The following is a 17,447-nucleotide window of genomic DNA, read 5'->3' on the forward strand; positions in this document are numbered from 1 at the left end:
TTGTTTCCCTTTGTGCTTTCTTTATTGCTTCTATTTCCATTTTTAATTCTTTTACCTGTTTGATTGTGTTTTCCTGTAATTCTTTCAGGGATTTTTGTCTTTCCTCTCTATAGGCTTCTGCTTGTTTACTTGTGTTTTCTTGCATTTCTCTAAGGGAGTTCTTTATGTCTTTCTTAAAGTCCTCCATCATCATGATCAATTGTGATTTTAAATCTAGATCTTGCTTTTCTAGTGTGTTTGGATATTAAGTGTTTGCCTTGGTCGGAGAATTGGGCTCTGATGATGCCATGCAGTCTTGGTTTCTGTTGCTTGGTTTCCTGTGCTTGCCTCTCACCATCAGGTTGTCTCTGGTGTTACCTTTTTCTGCTATTTCTGGCAGTTGCTTGACCGTCCTATAGGCCTGTGTGTCAGGAGTACTGTAGACCTGTTTTCTTTCAGCTAGTTATGGGAACAGAGTGTTCTGTTCAGGTGTGTAGTCATTCCAGTCTACTGGCTTCCAGCTGTTCCTGTGTGTCCTGAGTCCACCAGGCAGGTCACTTGGAGCAGAAAAGTTGGTATTACCTCTGGTCTCAGGCCTGAAGTTGCTCCTCGGGGCTAGGTTTCAGCTCTCTGTAAGGGCAGCAACCAGAAGGGCCTGCCCTTCTTCCTCCGGGTTCCCTGTGCACAGGGGTTTCAGATGGCGCTTGGCATTTTCCTCTAGAGTCATAAATGTGGGCAGAGAGTAGTCTCTTCTGGTTTCCCAGGCGTTTCTGCCCCTCTGAAGGTCTAGCTCTCCCTCCTGTGGAGTTTGGGTGCAGGGAGCTGTTTTACCCGGTCCCTTCGGATCTGGGTGCAGTCTGGACAACAGGGCTCCTGCAGCTTGAGTGCCCCTATCTCCCTGTACCCAGAGGCCCTATACAGTTTCCTCTTGGGTCAGGGATGTGGGCAAAGTTGGGCAGAAGTGGCTGTCTCTCCTGCCTTGCAGGCTCAGGAGTGACCACAGGTCTGGGCAATGAGCTCTCTCTCCCACGGGGTTTGGGAACAGAGAGCTGTGGGCCAAGATCAGCAAGGTTCAGTCACCAACTAGAAACCGGAAGTCTCATTTGAGTTTCTTTATTGCTTCTATTACAATTTTTAGGTGTTGAACAGTTTCATTTCCTTTACCTGTTTGAGTGTATTTTTACATATTTCGTTAAGACACGTGTTTCCTCTTTAAGGGCTTCATCCAGTTTGATTTTATTTTCATGTATTTCTTTAAGTAATTTATTTATTTCCTCTTTAATGGCTCCTATCATTTTCATAAGATAAAAATTAAGGTCATTTTCTTGTTCTACAGGAGATATGCTATCCAAAGCTTTATGTAATAAGACATCAGTGTTCTGATGATAGAATTTTGGACTGCCTTTTCTTCATTATGCTCTTATGCTTGGCTTTAGCCATCTCATTGTTACTGGTGTTGGCTTCCCTGGTATATCCTGAAAATCGGAGGCCTCTGGGATTCATTCTTTTGGGTGGCAGCAGGCCTTCCATAAGGCAGGAAGAGCTGTAGCCTGGGCTGTGGATTGCAGGTCATGATTATGGGTAGATGTGTGAATGGGAAGGAAGATGGATCTCCTAAATGACAGTCTAACCACATGGATGCTGGTCTTGCTGGTGGGACAGGAGGCAGGAGAATAGGTCACAGCGTCTCACATGGTTCTCCTGTATGGGAGCCAGCCCCCAAGAAGACAGGCAGAGCTGCAGCTGGAATAAGAGGAAGTTAGCACTAATGTTGGGAGACAAAGTTATATAATCTATGTATTGGAACAACATGAATTTATTCCTGCTTACTGAGTTGTGCATGAATAAATAACTATTTTGACAGCCAGGCTAAAAGAGTCACCCAACCACATTACCTGACTCATTTCTAACTCACTGACTCCTTACTTCCACTGTGGGACCTGGTCATCACTAAGAAATATAGTAAAGAATCCCTCAGAATAAGACAAAATCTTTAACAGATAAACACCTGACAGAGGATTAATATCCATAATATACAAAGAGCTTTAAAAAAAGTAATAGAAACAGATGGCCCAAATAAAAATGATTTAGAAGTCTAAACAGAATTCTCAACAGACAATATCAAAATTACTAAAAAGTACTGCAAAAAATTGGTCATCCTAAGCAACTAGGAAAAGGCAAATAAAATGCTGTTACACACTTTTTCACCCAGTCAGAATGACTAATATCAGCAAAACAACTGAAAACAAATGCTGGTGAGTGTGTGGGGAAAGTAGACTCTTCCATCACTGCTGATGAGAATGCAAATTTGTGCAGCCATTCTATAAATCAGTGAAAAGAATGCTCAAAAATATCTAAAATATAAATAAGTCTTCTGTATGACCCAGCTATACCACACCTTCACATACCCACAAAAGAATCAATCTCAAGCTTGTTTCTGAGAATTTCAAACCTACTGAATTCTGAACTCTTTGTTATGCAACCTGAGTAGGCAGTACAAGTCAGAAAGCTATAACATGTATCAACAGTAGGTGATCTTGAAAAATTTTGGTGACTCTTTCTCAGAGAAGAAACACATGAGAGAGTGATCATAGACATATCCACTGATTTTCTCCCAGGGATAAGACATTGAGATGTTAGAGCTTCTACCTGTGTAGTCTCTGCCCTTGAGGAGCAGGGAATGAACATACCATTGAACAATTTGTATAATAGGCTTCAGAGGGATACAACTCCCAGGGCACACCTATAACTCTTATAGTTACCAAGACAGAACATACCTCATGTCTTTCCCAGAAGAAATCATCCAGGTTCTTTTCTCCATGTTTGGTTCTTTCTCCTTTTTCTTTTCGACAGACCTTCTATCATAACCAACACTCCTTGAGCAAGTAAAATTCGAAGGAATAGATCCATGGTGAGAATATATTGCCAAGCCTATATAGTCAAACAAATGTTGATGCAAATGGAGAATGAAATGGTTGATAGGGAAAGTATTAATTTTACAGCTATTTCATATAGAGGTTTTCTTATGAGACATACTGAAAAAATAGAGCCAATAGGATATTTGCTTTAAGTTACATTTTCATAGTGACCCTTTACTTTGAATTTATAGTATTGTAGGTAGATTGCTTAGGAGATAATATGGTTTTAATTTTTGGTTTGGTTTGGATTTTGGGGTTTTTTCATTTGCTTTGTTTTGTTTTGTATTTTTGGTTTTTTTGTTTGGTTGGGGATTTTTGCAGGTACATCATGATGCTTTGATACCTGAAGACTCCCCTGAACAGTTTAGTGACTAGTTACCATTATGAGTTGTACCTGGTAGAACCTGGAGATACAATTTACAGTAAAGTTGTTCTCCTTTCATTATTTTATCTTATGATCTCAACCAAGAAAGCTAGAGCTTCCATTCTCTCTTAGTCTACAGTAAGCATTCGTGGTTTTTCTTTCATACTCATTTGTTTGAGACTATCTCGGGCTTCTGATAGACCAGCCTCCCTTTCTACTCCTAATTTCCATTTGTATGGTGTGCTTACTAGAATTTCTCTTCAAGACAAAAGAGTCTGCCTGCTGTTATCAAGAAAATTAGTTTCTAAAATCTGAATTTATCTATAAACAGCATATTCTTGTCTCTCCTTTATAATGTGAAGATGAGAACAGACTAAAAGACCAAGATTTTTTTTTAATTTAAGAGGAGGTAGATGAAGGAACTATCTTACTACCATAAACTATGAGTTTTCAGTTGAGTTTTCCACATTTGGGGAAATCTCAGAACTCAGAACATCTGGAGTACAATGGTTATTCACATTTTTGATCATGGTGTCTTCCCTGCCAAGGAAGTATAGTGGGAAAACTTTTTATTAATCATTTCTCAAGTAAGTAGAAGTCCAAATGCCTTCAAGTATTACCCCCTATGATATGCAATAAATACTTGTATGGGATAGATATTGCATTAGGGTCTTTGCATACATGCCAAAGCGTATGAGGATCAGGTATAAGATGATGTTCAGAAATGCACTGAGAAGCAGGTGATCAGACATTTGTTCAAACACCAACTATTTCTTTTCTATTTATTGAGAATTCTCTATGTAGATGCAGATGAATTTATGCCTGTATCTACTTACATTTAATTACTCTATTGAACAAAAGCAATATACAGATTTTTGAAGAGACACTACAAAGATCTTTAGTGCATAAACACTGGGATAATATAGGTGAAATAAGAAAAATAAGAGAATAGAAGAGATTAACTATTAAGTCCTCTCTACCTCATACCACTTAGATTTGGAAACATTAGAGAATCGTTGGCTACATTTTTTTTTATTCACTTGAGTAAGTCTCATCCTCAAGCAGACTCTGTTAGCAAGCATAATCTTTCTACTTGCTCCAATTCTTATTTCTTATCTTCTATTAAAGAGAGCTTGAGTTTCTCCTTTCATGTATAATGGGGTGAAAAACTCATACTACTCTGCCTCTATCCTTACTTTTCTCTGTTTTAAATCCTTTTTTGGGTCCAAGCCACAAGGAAAAAAAATCATAATTTATAAAGTGATTTTTTCAGTGTAGTCAGTGCACTGTATCATCCATCATCAAGCCTTGTGTACTATGATCCAAGGCTTGTGTATCATCCATCCATCACTACCTCTCTATGTATATGTCTATGTATTCTGGGAGTTGTCCTGGACTATATTTGACATGTAATTCTTCACCACTCCTTTTACAACTGTGCACTTGAACACTTTTCCTAGGAGCACTTGTTTCCTTGGTTGATTCTATGATTTGGGCTCTTAATTTTCCCTACTAAAAAAATCATTATTCTCATATCTCCAACTAGGTAATTCTTTTGTCAGACACCCATCTTCAGGGACACCATCCCTTAATTTACCAACCCATATTGCATTCAAACATGCTCTCTGCACCAATGGGAGGAGAAGACCTTGGCCCAGCCAAGGCTTGATCCCCCACAGTGTAGGAGAATGTCAGGGCAGGAAGGCAGGAGGGGTGGGTGAATGGGTGGGGGAACATCCTCATAGAAGAAGAGGGAGGGGGAATGAAATAGGGGGTTTATGGATGAGAAAGCAGGAAAGGAGATAGCATTTGAAAAGTAAATAAATAAAAAAATATCCAATTAGTAAAAAAAAAAAAAAGATGCCCTCTGATCCCACTAAGCAAATAAACTTTATCCTAGTGTTTAATTATTCGGTATTAAAACTACTACTTCCTACATCCATCTCTACTTGTCAGAGGTGAAAATGTGAGTGTCAAAACAAAACTGCATTGTTATTTTCACTACATCAAACACAGACCTGCCCAAGGAAACTTTTCTTAAAGAAGAGTTTCCACAAAACTTTCAAGAACCAATGAAAGTCTAAATCAAGTCTTTGGTACTTACTGATATAACTCACCTTTTTCTCCAGCAATACTAGACACTAGGAACAGAACAAGTAGATTGTTTCTTATATGTGAGCTACTTAAGAGGATGGTATTTATAATGTAACAGTTCTTTTAAATAATAGTTTAGTTGTTGCTTTTACTATCGGTAGGAATTCATGAGATAGGCTAACACTGCAGTGAACAAAATTTTTGTGTATTTCTTGGATGAAATCTAGAATCTTGCAGATGCTGAGCAAGCATTTAAACACTGAGCTATAATCCCAGCCCATGTGACTTCTGAATACCTCCATACAAAGCCTGTAGCATCCAGACCCTCTTTCAGATTTAAGGTTCATGCTTTCTGCTTTCTCTTTGTCATTTATATTACACTTATCATAGAACATGTTTATTAATTTTATCTTAAACTTTGGTTTAAAGAAGCAATATTTGATTATCCAGGAAATAAAGACATGCTTCTGACTGAATATCTTCTTACCTTAATCACATTTAAGAAGAGGGGTTTTTACTCAGATATGGAAGGTGTTTGGTCATTTTACATGCAAATGAAAGGATGAAGAAAATTAGTATGAGTATTTTCAAAGATGAAAGTTTAGAAGAAACTTTTATTTATATTTTAAACACAGCCATCCCTGTCAATTCTTTGTAAATGTCTTGTAACATTCAATTTCTGTATTTATTCTTCCAATTACCTTGGTTTTAATTGCAAGAAATTGAGGAAAGAACCACGAGCCATGGTGTTGATGACTCAGGAATAGATTATTCTTGATGTTTCTGTAGGAAAGGTGCATAGTAAGATTACATGAAAAATCAGTATAAGGGAAAATATTATAACTTGTTTGGACATGTAGGTATCTGTGCGAGGAAATGAATGAATTAGAATTGATTGAAGGGCCATGGTAATAAGTAGAGACTTTTTTTAACCTTCCTCCTATTTTACTTATCTTATCTCTATAATACTTTTCTTTAGAGCTAAAGTTGTTGAAGATTTTGGAAAGATGCCCAGATTGAAGTGGAAATGTTACCAAAGTAAAAAATTATTTTTAACATGTTCATTGATTTACTAATTCAGCTGCCAAATAAGTGTGAAAATCTCCCTCTTTGTCAAATAATCACCTGGTATTGAGAACTGATAGGAATGGGAATCAACCAGACAGTGAAGAAATGTATCACATACATAAACAAGGCAGGCATTAAGAAGATAAAGGTTTCTAAAAGAAGAAAGAGATTTCAAAAGGAATGGATACCAAGAAGGTAAGATCATGTTCACAAACAAAAACCTTTCTGAATGATCAGAATTTCATGTAACAACTAAAAAGTGTTGAGAAATGAGATTGGGAATCAAAGTGGATCCATCATAGAGAAAGGATTTACAGCACTTTTAGAAGCTGAGTGCTCTGATATAACTACTTCCAGAGGTTCTCTGGGATTCATATGGTTTAAAATTTGTAGAGTTAGTAGTTCAAAATAGAGATAAGAAAAAAAAGACAAGACTCCCAAAGGAAAGGTTAATATTATGAGACCATCTTTTTAATGAATAAGAAAATGCAGGATTCCTAATTTTATAGTAATAAAACTTTATGTCCAGTTATTTTAATACATATGAGGACAGAGACCTTAGAGACTGTGGTGTATATTTCCCAATCTTTCTCTCCCAAAAGTGTCTAGCTTCTTTGTCAACAACATGAAACCAGGAAACCAAACAAGTATTTTAGAATTTTTACTTCTGGGGTTTTCCCAAGATCCAGAGCATCAACCCATGTTATTTGGACTGTTTCTGTTCATCTTTGTGGTTGCTGTGCTTGGGAATCTGCTCATCATTCTGGTCGTCAGCATTGACTCTCACCTGCATACTCCCATGTATTTCTTCCTATCTAATCTCTCCTTTTCTGACATTTGTTTTATCACAACAACTATCCCTAAGATGTTGGTAAACATCCAAACACAGAGCAAGTCCATCACCTATGCAGAATGCATCATCCAGATGTATTTTTTCATGGTCTTTGGAGGCATGGACACACTTCTCCTCACTGTGATGGCCTATGACCGATTTGTGGCCATCTGTCACCCCCTTCACTATCCTGTCATTATGAATCCTCATCTAAGTGGCCTGCTAGTTCTTGTGTCCTGGTTCATTAGCTTCTCATATTCTCTGATCCAGAGTCTGTTGATGCTGCGACTCTCCTTCTGTACCAATCAAGTAATTAAACATTTTTATTGTGAGCTTGCTCAGGCCCTCACTATAGCCTGCTCAGACACACTAATCAATCATATTCTTCTTTATATAGTGACATGTGTCCTTGGCTTTGTTCCTTTCTCAGGGATCATTTACTCCTACTCTAAAATTGTTTCCTCTATTTTGAGAATCCCATCAACAGATGGAAAATATAAAGCATTTTCTACCTGTGGGTCTCATCTATCAGTGGTTTCTTTATTCTATGTGACAGGCCTTGGGGTGTACCTTAGTTCTGATGCAACTTCCTCTTCTGAGAAAGGCATGGTGGCCTCAGTAATGTATACAATCATCACCCCCATGCTGAACCCTTTCATCTACAGCTTGAGGAACAAAGACATTAAGAAGGCCTTACAAGAACTTGGGAGAATAATTTTAAGTGATAAGTTCACTGGTTTTATACTTCTGAGATGACAAAAGTAAAGCATTTTGGCTAAAGAAATTTGTATTTTAATCATGTAGAATTTTTATCCAGTTCGTTGTTCTGTCTTTGATTAAAATTGTACTGTGAATATTTTTATCTGAAAATTCTACGATTCCTCCTTTGTTATTAGCAGTTCTGTAACTTCTCTCTCCTTACATGACATATTTCTTCACTTCAGTACATTGTTTACATTTTGGTAGGTCAATACAACCATTTGATTACCAACTCATGAATTGTTTAATAGAGTTATGAAATAGTTCATTTATAGAATGTAAGTTCACATATATGCACACAACACTGTTGTGGGTTGGCCTGACAATATTTGTATTCAAATGCTAAATCTGCTTGCTTAAGAGGGATTGCCCCTGCAGTGTATCACATACTCAGGTGATCTCATATGAACCTTCTTTCCATTTAACTGGTCAATAAAGGCTAAAGCCTGTAATGGGGCAGTGGAGGATTAAGGTGGGACTGGATGTTCATGAGTTGGGGCATGTAGAGAAATAGAAGAGAGTAAAAGGATGAAAAAAGAAGAGGAGGTAGCCACAATGAACCAGAACCATGTTGCCAGTAGAAGCTGCAAATATCAAGGGGTCTTATAGATGGAGAATATAGTAGTAAAGTATTAGATCTGTCCAATCTAGCATTTAACTTATAATAACTGGATTGTATGTGTGTGTGTTTATATGGACTTTTTGGGGTTGGAAATTCCTGCAACACAATACCCATGGCTATAACTGATACAGTAATAATGGACATGCTAGTCCATATGTTAGTAGTAAACATTACTTTCTTTAAGGCTGGACCTTACCATAAAAGTCTCTACTTACCATTCAAAAATGACCACTGATATTTTAGACTGGAAATTTCCACTTGAAAGGAATTTTTTATCATGCTATTCTATGCTGTGAATGTTTATCCCTTAACTGTATATGTTAAATTGTTATGAGCAATTTGATGTTTATTAAAAAGAAAAATTTGGAATCAATAATAGTGGCCTCGAGAATAAAGCTTCATATAAGAATTAAGTCCCCTAGAAATTTTTGTACCTCTGCCACAATATAGCAGACCATAATAGGAAGACACTATCTATAAAAAAGAAAATTGCCTTTCAGTAGACACCAAATCTGTCATTTCTTTTGTTGTTGTTCTTTGTTTGTTTTTTGTTGGACTTTTATTTACATTTTAAATGTTATCCCCTTTCCAGATTTGCCACCCATAAGCCCCCTATCCCATTCAGCCCTCCTTCTTATTCTATGACGGTGTTCCCCCACTCATTCAACCACACCTTCTAGTCTCACTGCCCTGACATTCTCCTACACTGGGGCATCCAGAATTTGTAGAACCAAGGTCTTCTCCTCCAATTGGTGCCCAACAAGGCCATTCTCTGCTACATATACAACAGGAGCCGTGGGTCTGTCCATGTGTATATTCTTTGGGTGGTGGTTTAGTCCCTGGGAGCTCTGATTACTTGGTATTGTTGTTCTTATGAAGTTGCAAAGCTGTTCAATCTTTTCTCTAACTCCTCCAATGGGGAACCCATTCTCAGTTCAATGGCTGGCCGTGAGCATTCACCTCTGTATCTGTCATGCTCTGGCAGAGCATCTCAGGAGACAGCTATATCAGACTCCTGTTAGCATGCACTCCTAGACATCAGCAAAATTGCTGGGTTTTGTGGCTGTATATACATGGTCTGATACAAAACTTATGGAACACAATAAAAGCAGTACTAAGAGAAAAACTCATACCTATGAGTGCCTCTGAAAGGAAATTGGAGAGAACATACAGCAGCAGTTTAACAGTACACTGAAAATCTCAAGAACAAAAAGAAGCAAATAAACCCAAGAGGAGAAGGAGGCAGGAAATAATCAAACACAAGGCTGAAATCAACCAAGTAGAAACAAAAAGAACTGTACAAAAACAATCAACAAAACCAGGAGCTGGTTCTTTGAGAAAATCAACAAGATACATAATCTCTTAGCCAGACGAATCAGATGGGACAGAGGTAGTATTCAAAATAATAAAATCAGAAATGAAAAGGGAGACATAACAACAGAATCTGAGGAAATGCAAAAATGTATGATATCCTACTATAAAAGCCTGTATTCAACAAAACTGGGAAGCCTGGAGGAAATGGAACATTTTCTAGAAAAAAAATCAGGTACCAAAGTTAACTCAGGATCAGATAAACCATCTAAACAATGCCATAACTCCTAAAGAAATAGAAGTATTTATGAAAAGTCTCAGAACCATAAAAAGCCCAGGACCAGATGGGTTTAGTGCAAAAGTCAATCAGACCTTCATAGAAGACCTCATACCAATACTATCCAAACAATTCCACAAAATAGAAACAGAAGTAATACTACCTAATTCCTTCTAAGAAGCCACAATTACTCTTTTTTTTCTTTTTTCTTTTTTTTTTCGGAGCTGGGGACCGAACCCAAGGCCTTGTGCTTGCTAGGCAAGCGCTCTACCACTGAGCTAAATCCCCAACCCCCACAATTACTCTTATACCTAAAGTACACAAAGACCCAACAAAGAAAGAGAACTTCAGACCATTTCCATTATGAATATTGAAGCAAAAATACTCAGTAAAATTCTTGCACACTGAATCCAAGAACACAACAAAACAATCATCCATCATGATCAAGTAGGCTTCATCCCAGGGATGCAAGGACAGTTCAATATATGAAAATCCATCGATGTAATCCACTATGTAACCAAACTCAAAGAAAAAACCCAAATGATCATCTCATCACATGCTGAGAAAACATTTGACAAAATTCAACAACACTTCATGTTAAAAGTCTTGGATAGGGAGAGAGAGCTCACAGCCCAGACCAACCTTGCCCACATCCCTGGGCAAAGAGGAAACTGTATAGGACCTCTGGGAACAGGAAGGTAGGGGCACTCAACGTTGCGGTCCAGACACCGTCCGGATATGAAGGGACCCGGTCAAACAGCTCCCTGCACCCAAATCCCATGGGAGGGAGAGCTAGCCCTTCAGAGGAGCAGACATGCCTGGGAAGCCAGAGGAGATTACTCTCTGCCCACATTTCTGACTCTAGAGGAAAATGCCTAGTGCCATCTGGGCCCCCTGTGTACAGGGACCCAAGAGAAGGCCAGGCAAGCCTTTCTGGTTGCTGTCCTCACGGAAAGCTGAAACCCGGCTCTGAGGAGAGATTCCAGGCCTGAGACCAGAGGTAAGACCAACTTTTCTGCTCGAAGTGACCTGCCTGGTGGACTCAAGACACATGACCACAGGAACACCTGAAGACCAATAGACAGGAAGGACTACACGCCTGAAAGCAGAACACTTTGTTCCCATAACTGGCTGAAAGAGAACAGGAAAACAGGTCTGCAGCACTCCTGACACACAAGGCTGCCCACTCTCTCCCTACTTATTCAATATAGTTCTTGAAGTTCTAGCCAGAGCAATCAGACAACAAAAGGAGATCAAAGGGATACAGATTGGAAAGTAAGAAGTCAAAATATCACTATTTGCAGATGATAAGATTGTATATTTAAGTGATCCCAAAAGTTCCACCTGAGAAATACTAAACCTGATGAACACCTTCAGCAAAGTGTCTGGGTATAAAATTAACTCAAAGAAATCAGGAGCTTTCCTCTACACAAAAAAGAAACAAGCTGAGAAAGAAATTAGGGAAATGACACCCTTCAAAATAGTCCCAAATAGCATAAAATACCTTGGTATGACTCTAACCAAGGAAGTGAAAGGTCTGTATGACAAGAACTTCAAGTCTCTGAAAAAGTAATTGAAGAAGATCACAGAAGATAGAAAGATCTCCCATGCTCATGGGTTGGCAAGACTAATATAGTTAAACTTGCCATCTGGCTCAAAGCAATCTACAAGTTCAAAGCAATCCCTATCAAAATTCCAATCCAATTCTTCATAGAGTTAGAAAGAGAAATTTGCAAATTCATTGGGAATAACAAAAAATCCAGAATAGCAAAAGCTATTCTCAACAATAAAAGAAATTCTGGGGGAATCACCATCCTTGCCCTCAAGCTGAATTACAGAGCAATCATGAAAAAAACTGAATGGTATTGGAACAGAGACAGGAAGGTAGATCAGTGATATAGAATTGAAGACCCAGAAAGACTACACTCTGTCCACATTTCTGACTCCAGAGGAAAACACCTAAGGCCATCTGGGACCCTGGTGCACGGGGGCTCCTGGAAAAGGTGGCGCAGGCCCTCTTGGTTGCCATCCTCACAGAGAGCTCAAAAGGAGCCCCCCCAGAAGCAAACTTGAGCCACAGGCCCACAGGTGGGACCAACTTTTCTGGGGTTGGGGATTTAGCTCAGTGGTAGAGCACTTGCCTAGCAAGTGCAAGGCCCTGGGATCAGTCCCCAGCTCCGAAAAAAAAAGAAAAGAAAAAAAAAAAAAGACCAACTTTTCTGCTCCAAGAGACTTGCCTGGTGGACTCAGGACACACAGGGGCAACATTCCTCTGGGACCGGACACTTCCAATTTTTAGCTGGAGCCCCAACCTCACTGATCCTGGCCCACAGCTCACTGCTCCCAAACCCCTTGGGAGAGAGAACTCACCGCCTGGACAGGTGGGCACTCCTGAGACTGCAGAGCAGGAGAGACCACCAATACTGCCCACCACTGCTCACATCCCTGGCCCAAGAGGAAACTGTATACGGCCTCTGGGAACAGGAAGATAGGGACATTGGAGCGGCAGGTCCCCCGCAGTCCAGACACTGCTTGGACCTGAAGGGACACAGTCAACAGTTCTCTGCACCCAAATCCCGTGGGAGGGAGAGCTAAACCTTCAGAGGGGCAGACACACCTGGGAAGCCAGAAGAGACTACACTCTGCCCACATTTCTGACTCCAGAGGAAAACACTTAATGCCATCTGGGACGGCGGTGCACGGGGGCTCTGGCAAAAAGCGGTGCAGACCCTCCTGGTTGCTGTCCTCACTGAGAGCTCAAAAGCAGCCCCCCACGAGCAACTTGAGCTGTGGGACCACAGGTAAGACCACCTTTTCTGCTCCAAGCGACCTGCCTGGTCGACTCAGGACACAGGCCCACAGAAACAGCTGAAGACCAGTAGACAGAAAAGACTACACGCCCAAAAGCAGAACACTCTGCTCCCATAACTGGCTGAAAGAAAACAAGAAAACAGGTCTACAGCACTCCTGACACACAGGCCTATAGGACGGTCTAGTCACTGTCAGAAATAGCAGAACAAGGTAACACCAGAGACAACCTGATGGCGAGAGGCAAGTGCAGGAACCCAAGCAACAGAAACCAAGACTACATGGCATCATCGGAGCCCAGTTATCCCACCAAAGCAAACACTGAATATCTAAACACACCAGAAAAGCACGATCTAGATTTAAAATCACATTTGATCATGATGCTGGAGGACTTCAAGAAAGACATGAAGAACTCCCTTAGAGAAACACAGGAAAACATAATAAACAAGTAGAAGCCTATAGAGAGGAATCATAAAAATCCCTTCATAATAGTTCCAAATAATATAAAATACCTCGGTGTGACTTTAACCAAGCAGTTCTCTTTTTTGGGTCTTTGTGTGGTTTAGGTATAAGAGTAATTGTGGCTTCATAGAAGGAATTTGGTAGCGCTCCAGTTGTTTCAATTTTGTGGAATAGTTTGGATAGTATTGGTATGAGGTCTTCTATGAAGGTCTGATAGAATTCTGCACCGAACCCATCTTGACCTGGGCTCTTTTTGGTTGGGAGCCTTTTAATGACTGCTTCTATTTCTTTAGGAGTTATGGGATTGTTTAACTGGTTTATCTGTTCCTATTTTAACTTTGGTACCTGGTATCTCTCTAGGCAATTGTCCATTTTCTGCAGATTTTCAAGTTTTGTTGGATATAGACTTTTGTAGTAGTATCTGATGATTTTTTGAATTTCCTCTGATTCTGTAGTTACGTCTCCCTTTTCATTTATGATTTTGTTTATTTGTGCACACTCTCTGTGTCCTCGAGTTAGTCTGGCTCAGGGTTTATCTATTTTGTTGATTTTCTCAAAGAACCAACTTTTGTTTCTGTTGATTCTTTGTATAGTCCTTTTTGTTTCTACTTGGTTGATTTCAGCTCTGAGTTTGATTATTTCCTGCCTTTTACTCCTCCTGGGTGTATTTGCTTCTTTTTGTTCTAGAACTTTTAGATGTGCTGTCAAGCTGTTGTATATGTTGTGTCCTATTTCTTTCTGCAAGCACTCAGAGCTATGAGTTTTCCTCTTAGGACAGCTTTCATTGTGTCCCATAAGTTTGGGTATGCTGTTCCTTCATTTTCATTAAATTCTAAGAAGTCTTTAATTTCTTTCTTTATTTCTTCCTTGAACAGGTTATCATTGAGTAGAGCATTGTTCAACTTCCATGTATATGTGGACATTCTTCCCTTATTTTTATCGAAGACCAGGTTTAGCCCGTGGTGGTCTGATAGGACGCATGGGATTATTTCTATCTTTCTGTATGTATTGAGGCCTGTTTTATGACCAATTATATGGTCAATTTGGGAGAAAGTACCATGAGGTGGTGAGAAGAAGGTATATCCTTTTGTTTTAGGATAGAATGTTCTATAAATAGCTGTTAAGTCCATATGGTTCATGACTTCTGTTAGTCTGTCTATGTCTATGTTTAATTTCTGTTTCCATGATCTGTCTATTGATGAGAGTGGGGTGTTGAAATCTCCTACTATTATTGTGTGAGGTACAATGTGTGCTTTGAGCTTTAGTAAGGTTTCTTTTATGTATGTATGTATTTTATTTATGTATTTATGTAGGTGCCCTTGTATTTGGAGCATAGGTATTTAGGATTGAGAGTTAATCCTGGTGGATTATTCCTTTGATGAATATGAAGTGTCCTTCCTCATCTTTTGTGATGACTTTTGGTTGAAAATTGATTTTATTCGATATTAGAATGGCTACTCCAGCTTGCTTCTTCAGACTATGTGCTTGGAAAGTTGTTTTCCAGCCTTTTATTCTGTTGTAGTGTCTTTCTTTGTCTCTGAGGTGTGTTTTCTGTAGGCAGAAAAATGCTGGGTCCTCATTATGTATCCAGTTTGTTAATCTGTGTCTTTTTATTAGGAAGTTGAGTCCATTGATGTTGAGAGATATTAACAAATGGTGATTGTTGATTCCTCTTGTCTTCATACTTGGAGGTGAAATTATGTTTGTATGCTTGTCTTCTCTTTGTTTTGTTGCCAAGATGATTAGTTTCTTGCTTTTTCTAGGGTGTAGCTTGCCTCCTTATGTTGGGCTTTACCATTTAATATCCTTTGTAGTGCTGTATTTGTAGAAAGATATTGTGTAAATTTGGTTTTGTCATGGAATATCTTGGTTTCTCCATCTATGTTAATTGAGAGTTTTGCTGGATACAGTAACCTGGGCTGGCATTTGTGTTCTCTTAGGGTCTGTATGACATCTGTCCAGGATCTTCTTGTTTTCATAGTCTCTGGTGAGAAATCTGGGGTAATTCTGATAGGTCTGCCTTTATGTGTTACTTGACCTTTTTCCTTTTGTTTTTAATATTCTTTCTTTGTTTTGTGCATTTGGTGTTTTGACTATTATGTGATGGGAGGAGTTTCTTTTCTGGTCCAATCTATTTGGAGTTTTGTAGGTTTCTTGTATGTTTATGGGCATCTCTTTCTTTAGGTTAGGGAAGTTTTCTTCTATGATTTTGTTGACGATATTTACTGGTCCTTTTAGTTGGGAGTCTTCCCTTTCTTATATACCAAATATCCTTAGGTTTGATCTTCTCATTGTGTCCTGGGTTTCCTGTATGTTTTGGGTCAGTAGCTTTTTCCATTTTCCATTATCTTTGACAGTTGTGTGGATGATTTCCATGGAATCTTCTGCTCCTGAGATTCTCTCTTCTATTGTATTTTGTTCGTGATCTACAGCTCCTTGTCTCTTCTTTGGTTTTCTATATCCAGGGTTGTCTCCCTTTGTGCTTTTTTTATTTTTTTTATTTCCATTTTCAGTTCCTTCACCTGTTTAATTGTGTTTTCCTGTAATCCTTTCAGAGATTTTTGTGTTGCCTCTCTAAGGGCTTCTACTTGTTTACTTGTGGTTTCCTGCATTTCTCTAAGGGGTTTCCTTATGTCTTTCTTAAAGTCTTCCCAAAATCATCATGGTCAATTGTGATTTTAAATCTAGATCTTGCATCTCTGGTGTGTTTGGATATTCAGTGTTTGCTTTGGTGGGAGCATTGGGTTGTCTCTGGTGTTACCTTGTTTTGCTATTTCTGACAGTGGCTTGACCATCTTACAGCCCTGCGTGTTTGGAGTGCCGTAGACATGTTTCCTCTTTTCTTTCAGCCAGTTGTGGGAACAGAGTGTTCTTCTTTCAGGCGTGTAGTCATTCCTGTCCACTGGCTTTCAGCTGTTCCTGTGGACATGTGACCTGAGTCCACCAGGCAGGTCACTTAGAGCAGAAAAGTTGGTTTTATCTCTGGTCTTGGGCCTGAAGTCACTCCTCTTTGCTGGGTTTCAGCTCTCCGTGAGAGCAGCAACCAGAAGGAATAAGGTGTCTTTAATGAATTTAGGTGCCCTTGCATTTGGAACATGTATTTTTAGGATTGAGAGTTCATCTTGGTGGATTTTTCCTTTGATGAATATGAAGTCTCCTTCTTTAACCCTTTTGATTACTTTTGCTTGAGGCTTGACTTTATTTGATATTAGAATGGCTACTTCAGCTTGTTTCTTTGGAACATTTGCTTGGAAAGTTGTTTTCCATCCTTTTATTCTGCAGTATTGTCAGTCTTTGTCTCTGAGGTGTTTTTCTCTATGCAGTAAAGTGCTAGGTCCTCTTTACTTATCCAGTCCATTAATCTATGTCTTTTTATTGGGGCATTGAGTCCATAAATTTGAAGAGCTATTAAGGAATACTGGTTGTTGCTTCCTGTTATTTTTGTTGCTAGAGGTGTGTTCTCTCTTATCTTTGTGTGTTCGTGTGTCTCTCTTAATTTGGTTTCAGTGAAAGAAGATTACTTTCTTGCTTTTCTAGGGTGTAGTTTCCCTTTTTATGCTGGAGTTTTCTGTCTATTATCCTTTGTAGTCCTGGATTTATAGAACGATATTGTGTAAATTTGGTTTTGCCAGGGGATATCGTGGTTTCTCCATCTATGTGAATTGAGAGTTTTGTTGGATATAGTAGCCTGGCCTGGCCTTTGTGTTATCTTAGGTTCTATATGACATCTGCCCAGGATATTTTGGGATTCGTAGTGTCTGGTGAGAAGTCTGGTGTAATTCTTATAGGTCTGCCTCTATGTGTTACTTGACCTTTTTCCCTTACTGCTTTTAATATTCTTTCTTTGTTTTGTGCATTTGGTGTTTTGACTATTATGTGATGGGAGGAGTTTCTTTTCTGGTCCAATCTATTTTGAGTTCTGTAGGCTTCTTGTATGTTTATGGGCATCTCTT

General features: G+C 39.1%; 1 protein-coding gene and 1 pseudogene across 1 annotated transcript; one reads left to right on the plus strand and one right to left on the minus strand.

Annotated features, from left to right (window-relative positions):
- Window positions 1-3,670: 3,670 nt before the first annotated feature.
- Window positions 3,671-3,816, minus strand: LOC116908435 (annotated as a pseudogene).
- A 1,978-nt stretch (window positions 3,817-5,794) lies between these two features.
- Window positions 5,795-9,009, plus strand: LOC116908112 (olfactory receptor 7D4-like). Its single transcript, XM_032911393.1, has one exon. The coding sequence runs from the start codon at window positions 7,049-7,051 to the stop codon at window positions 8,009-8,011; it is 963 nt and encodes a 320-aa protein (XP_032767284.1). The 5' UTR covers window positions 5,795-7,048; the 3' UTR covers window positions 8,012-9,009.
- Window positions 9,010-17,447: the final 8,438 nt, after the last annotated feature.

The sequence above is a fragment of the Rattus rattus genome, chromosome 8, assembly GCF_011064425.1.
Source record: "Rattus rattus isolate New Zealand chromosome 8, Rrattus_CSIRO_v1, whole genome shotgun sequence".
Taxonomy (NCBI): domain Eukaryota; kingdom Metazoa; phylum Chordata; class Mammalia; order Rodentia; family Muridae; genus Rattus; species Rattus rattus.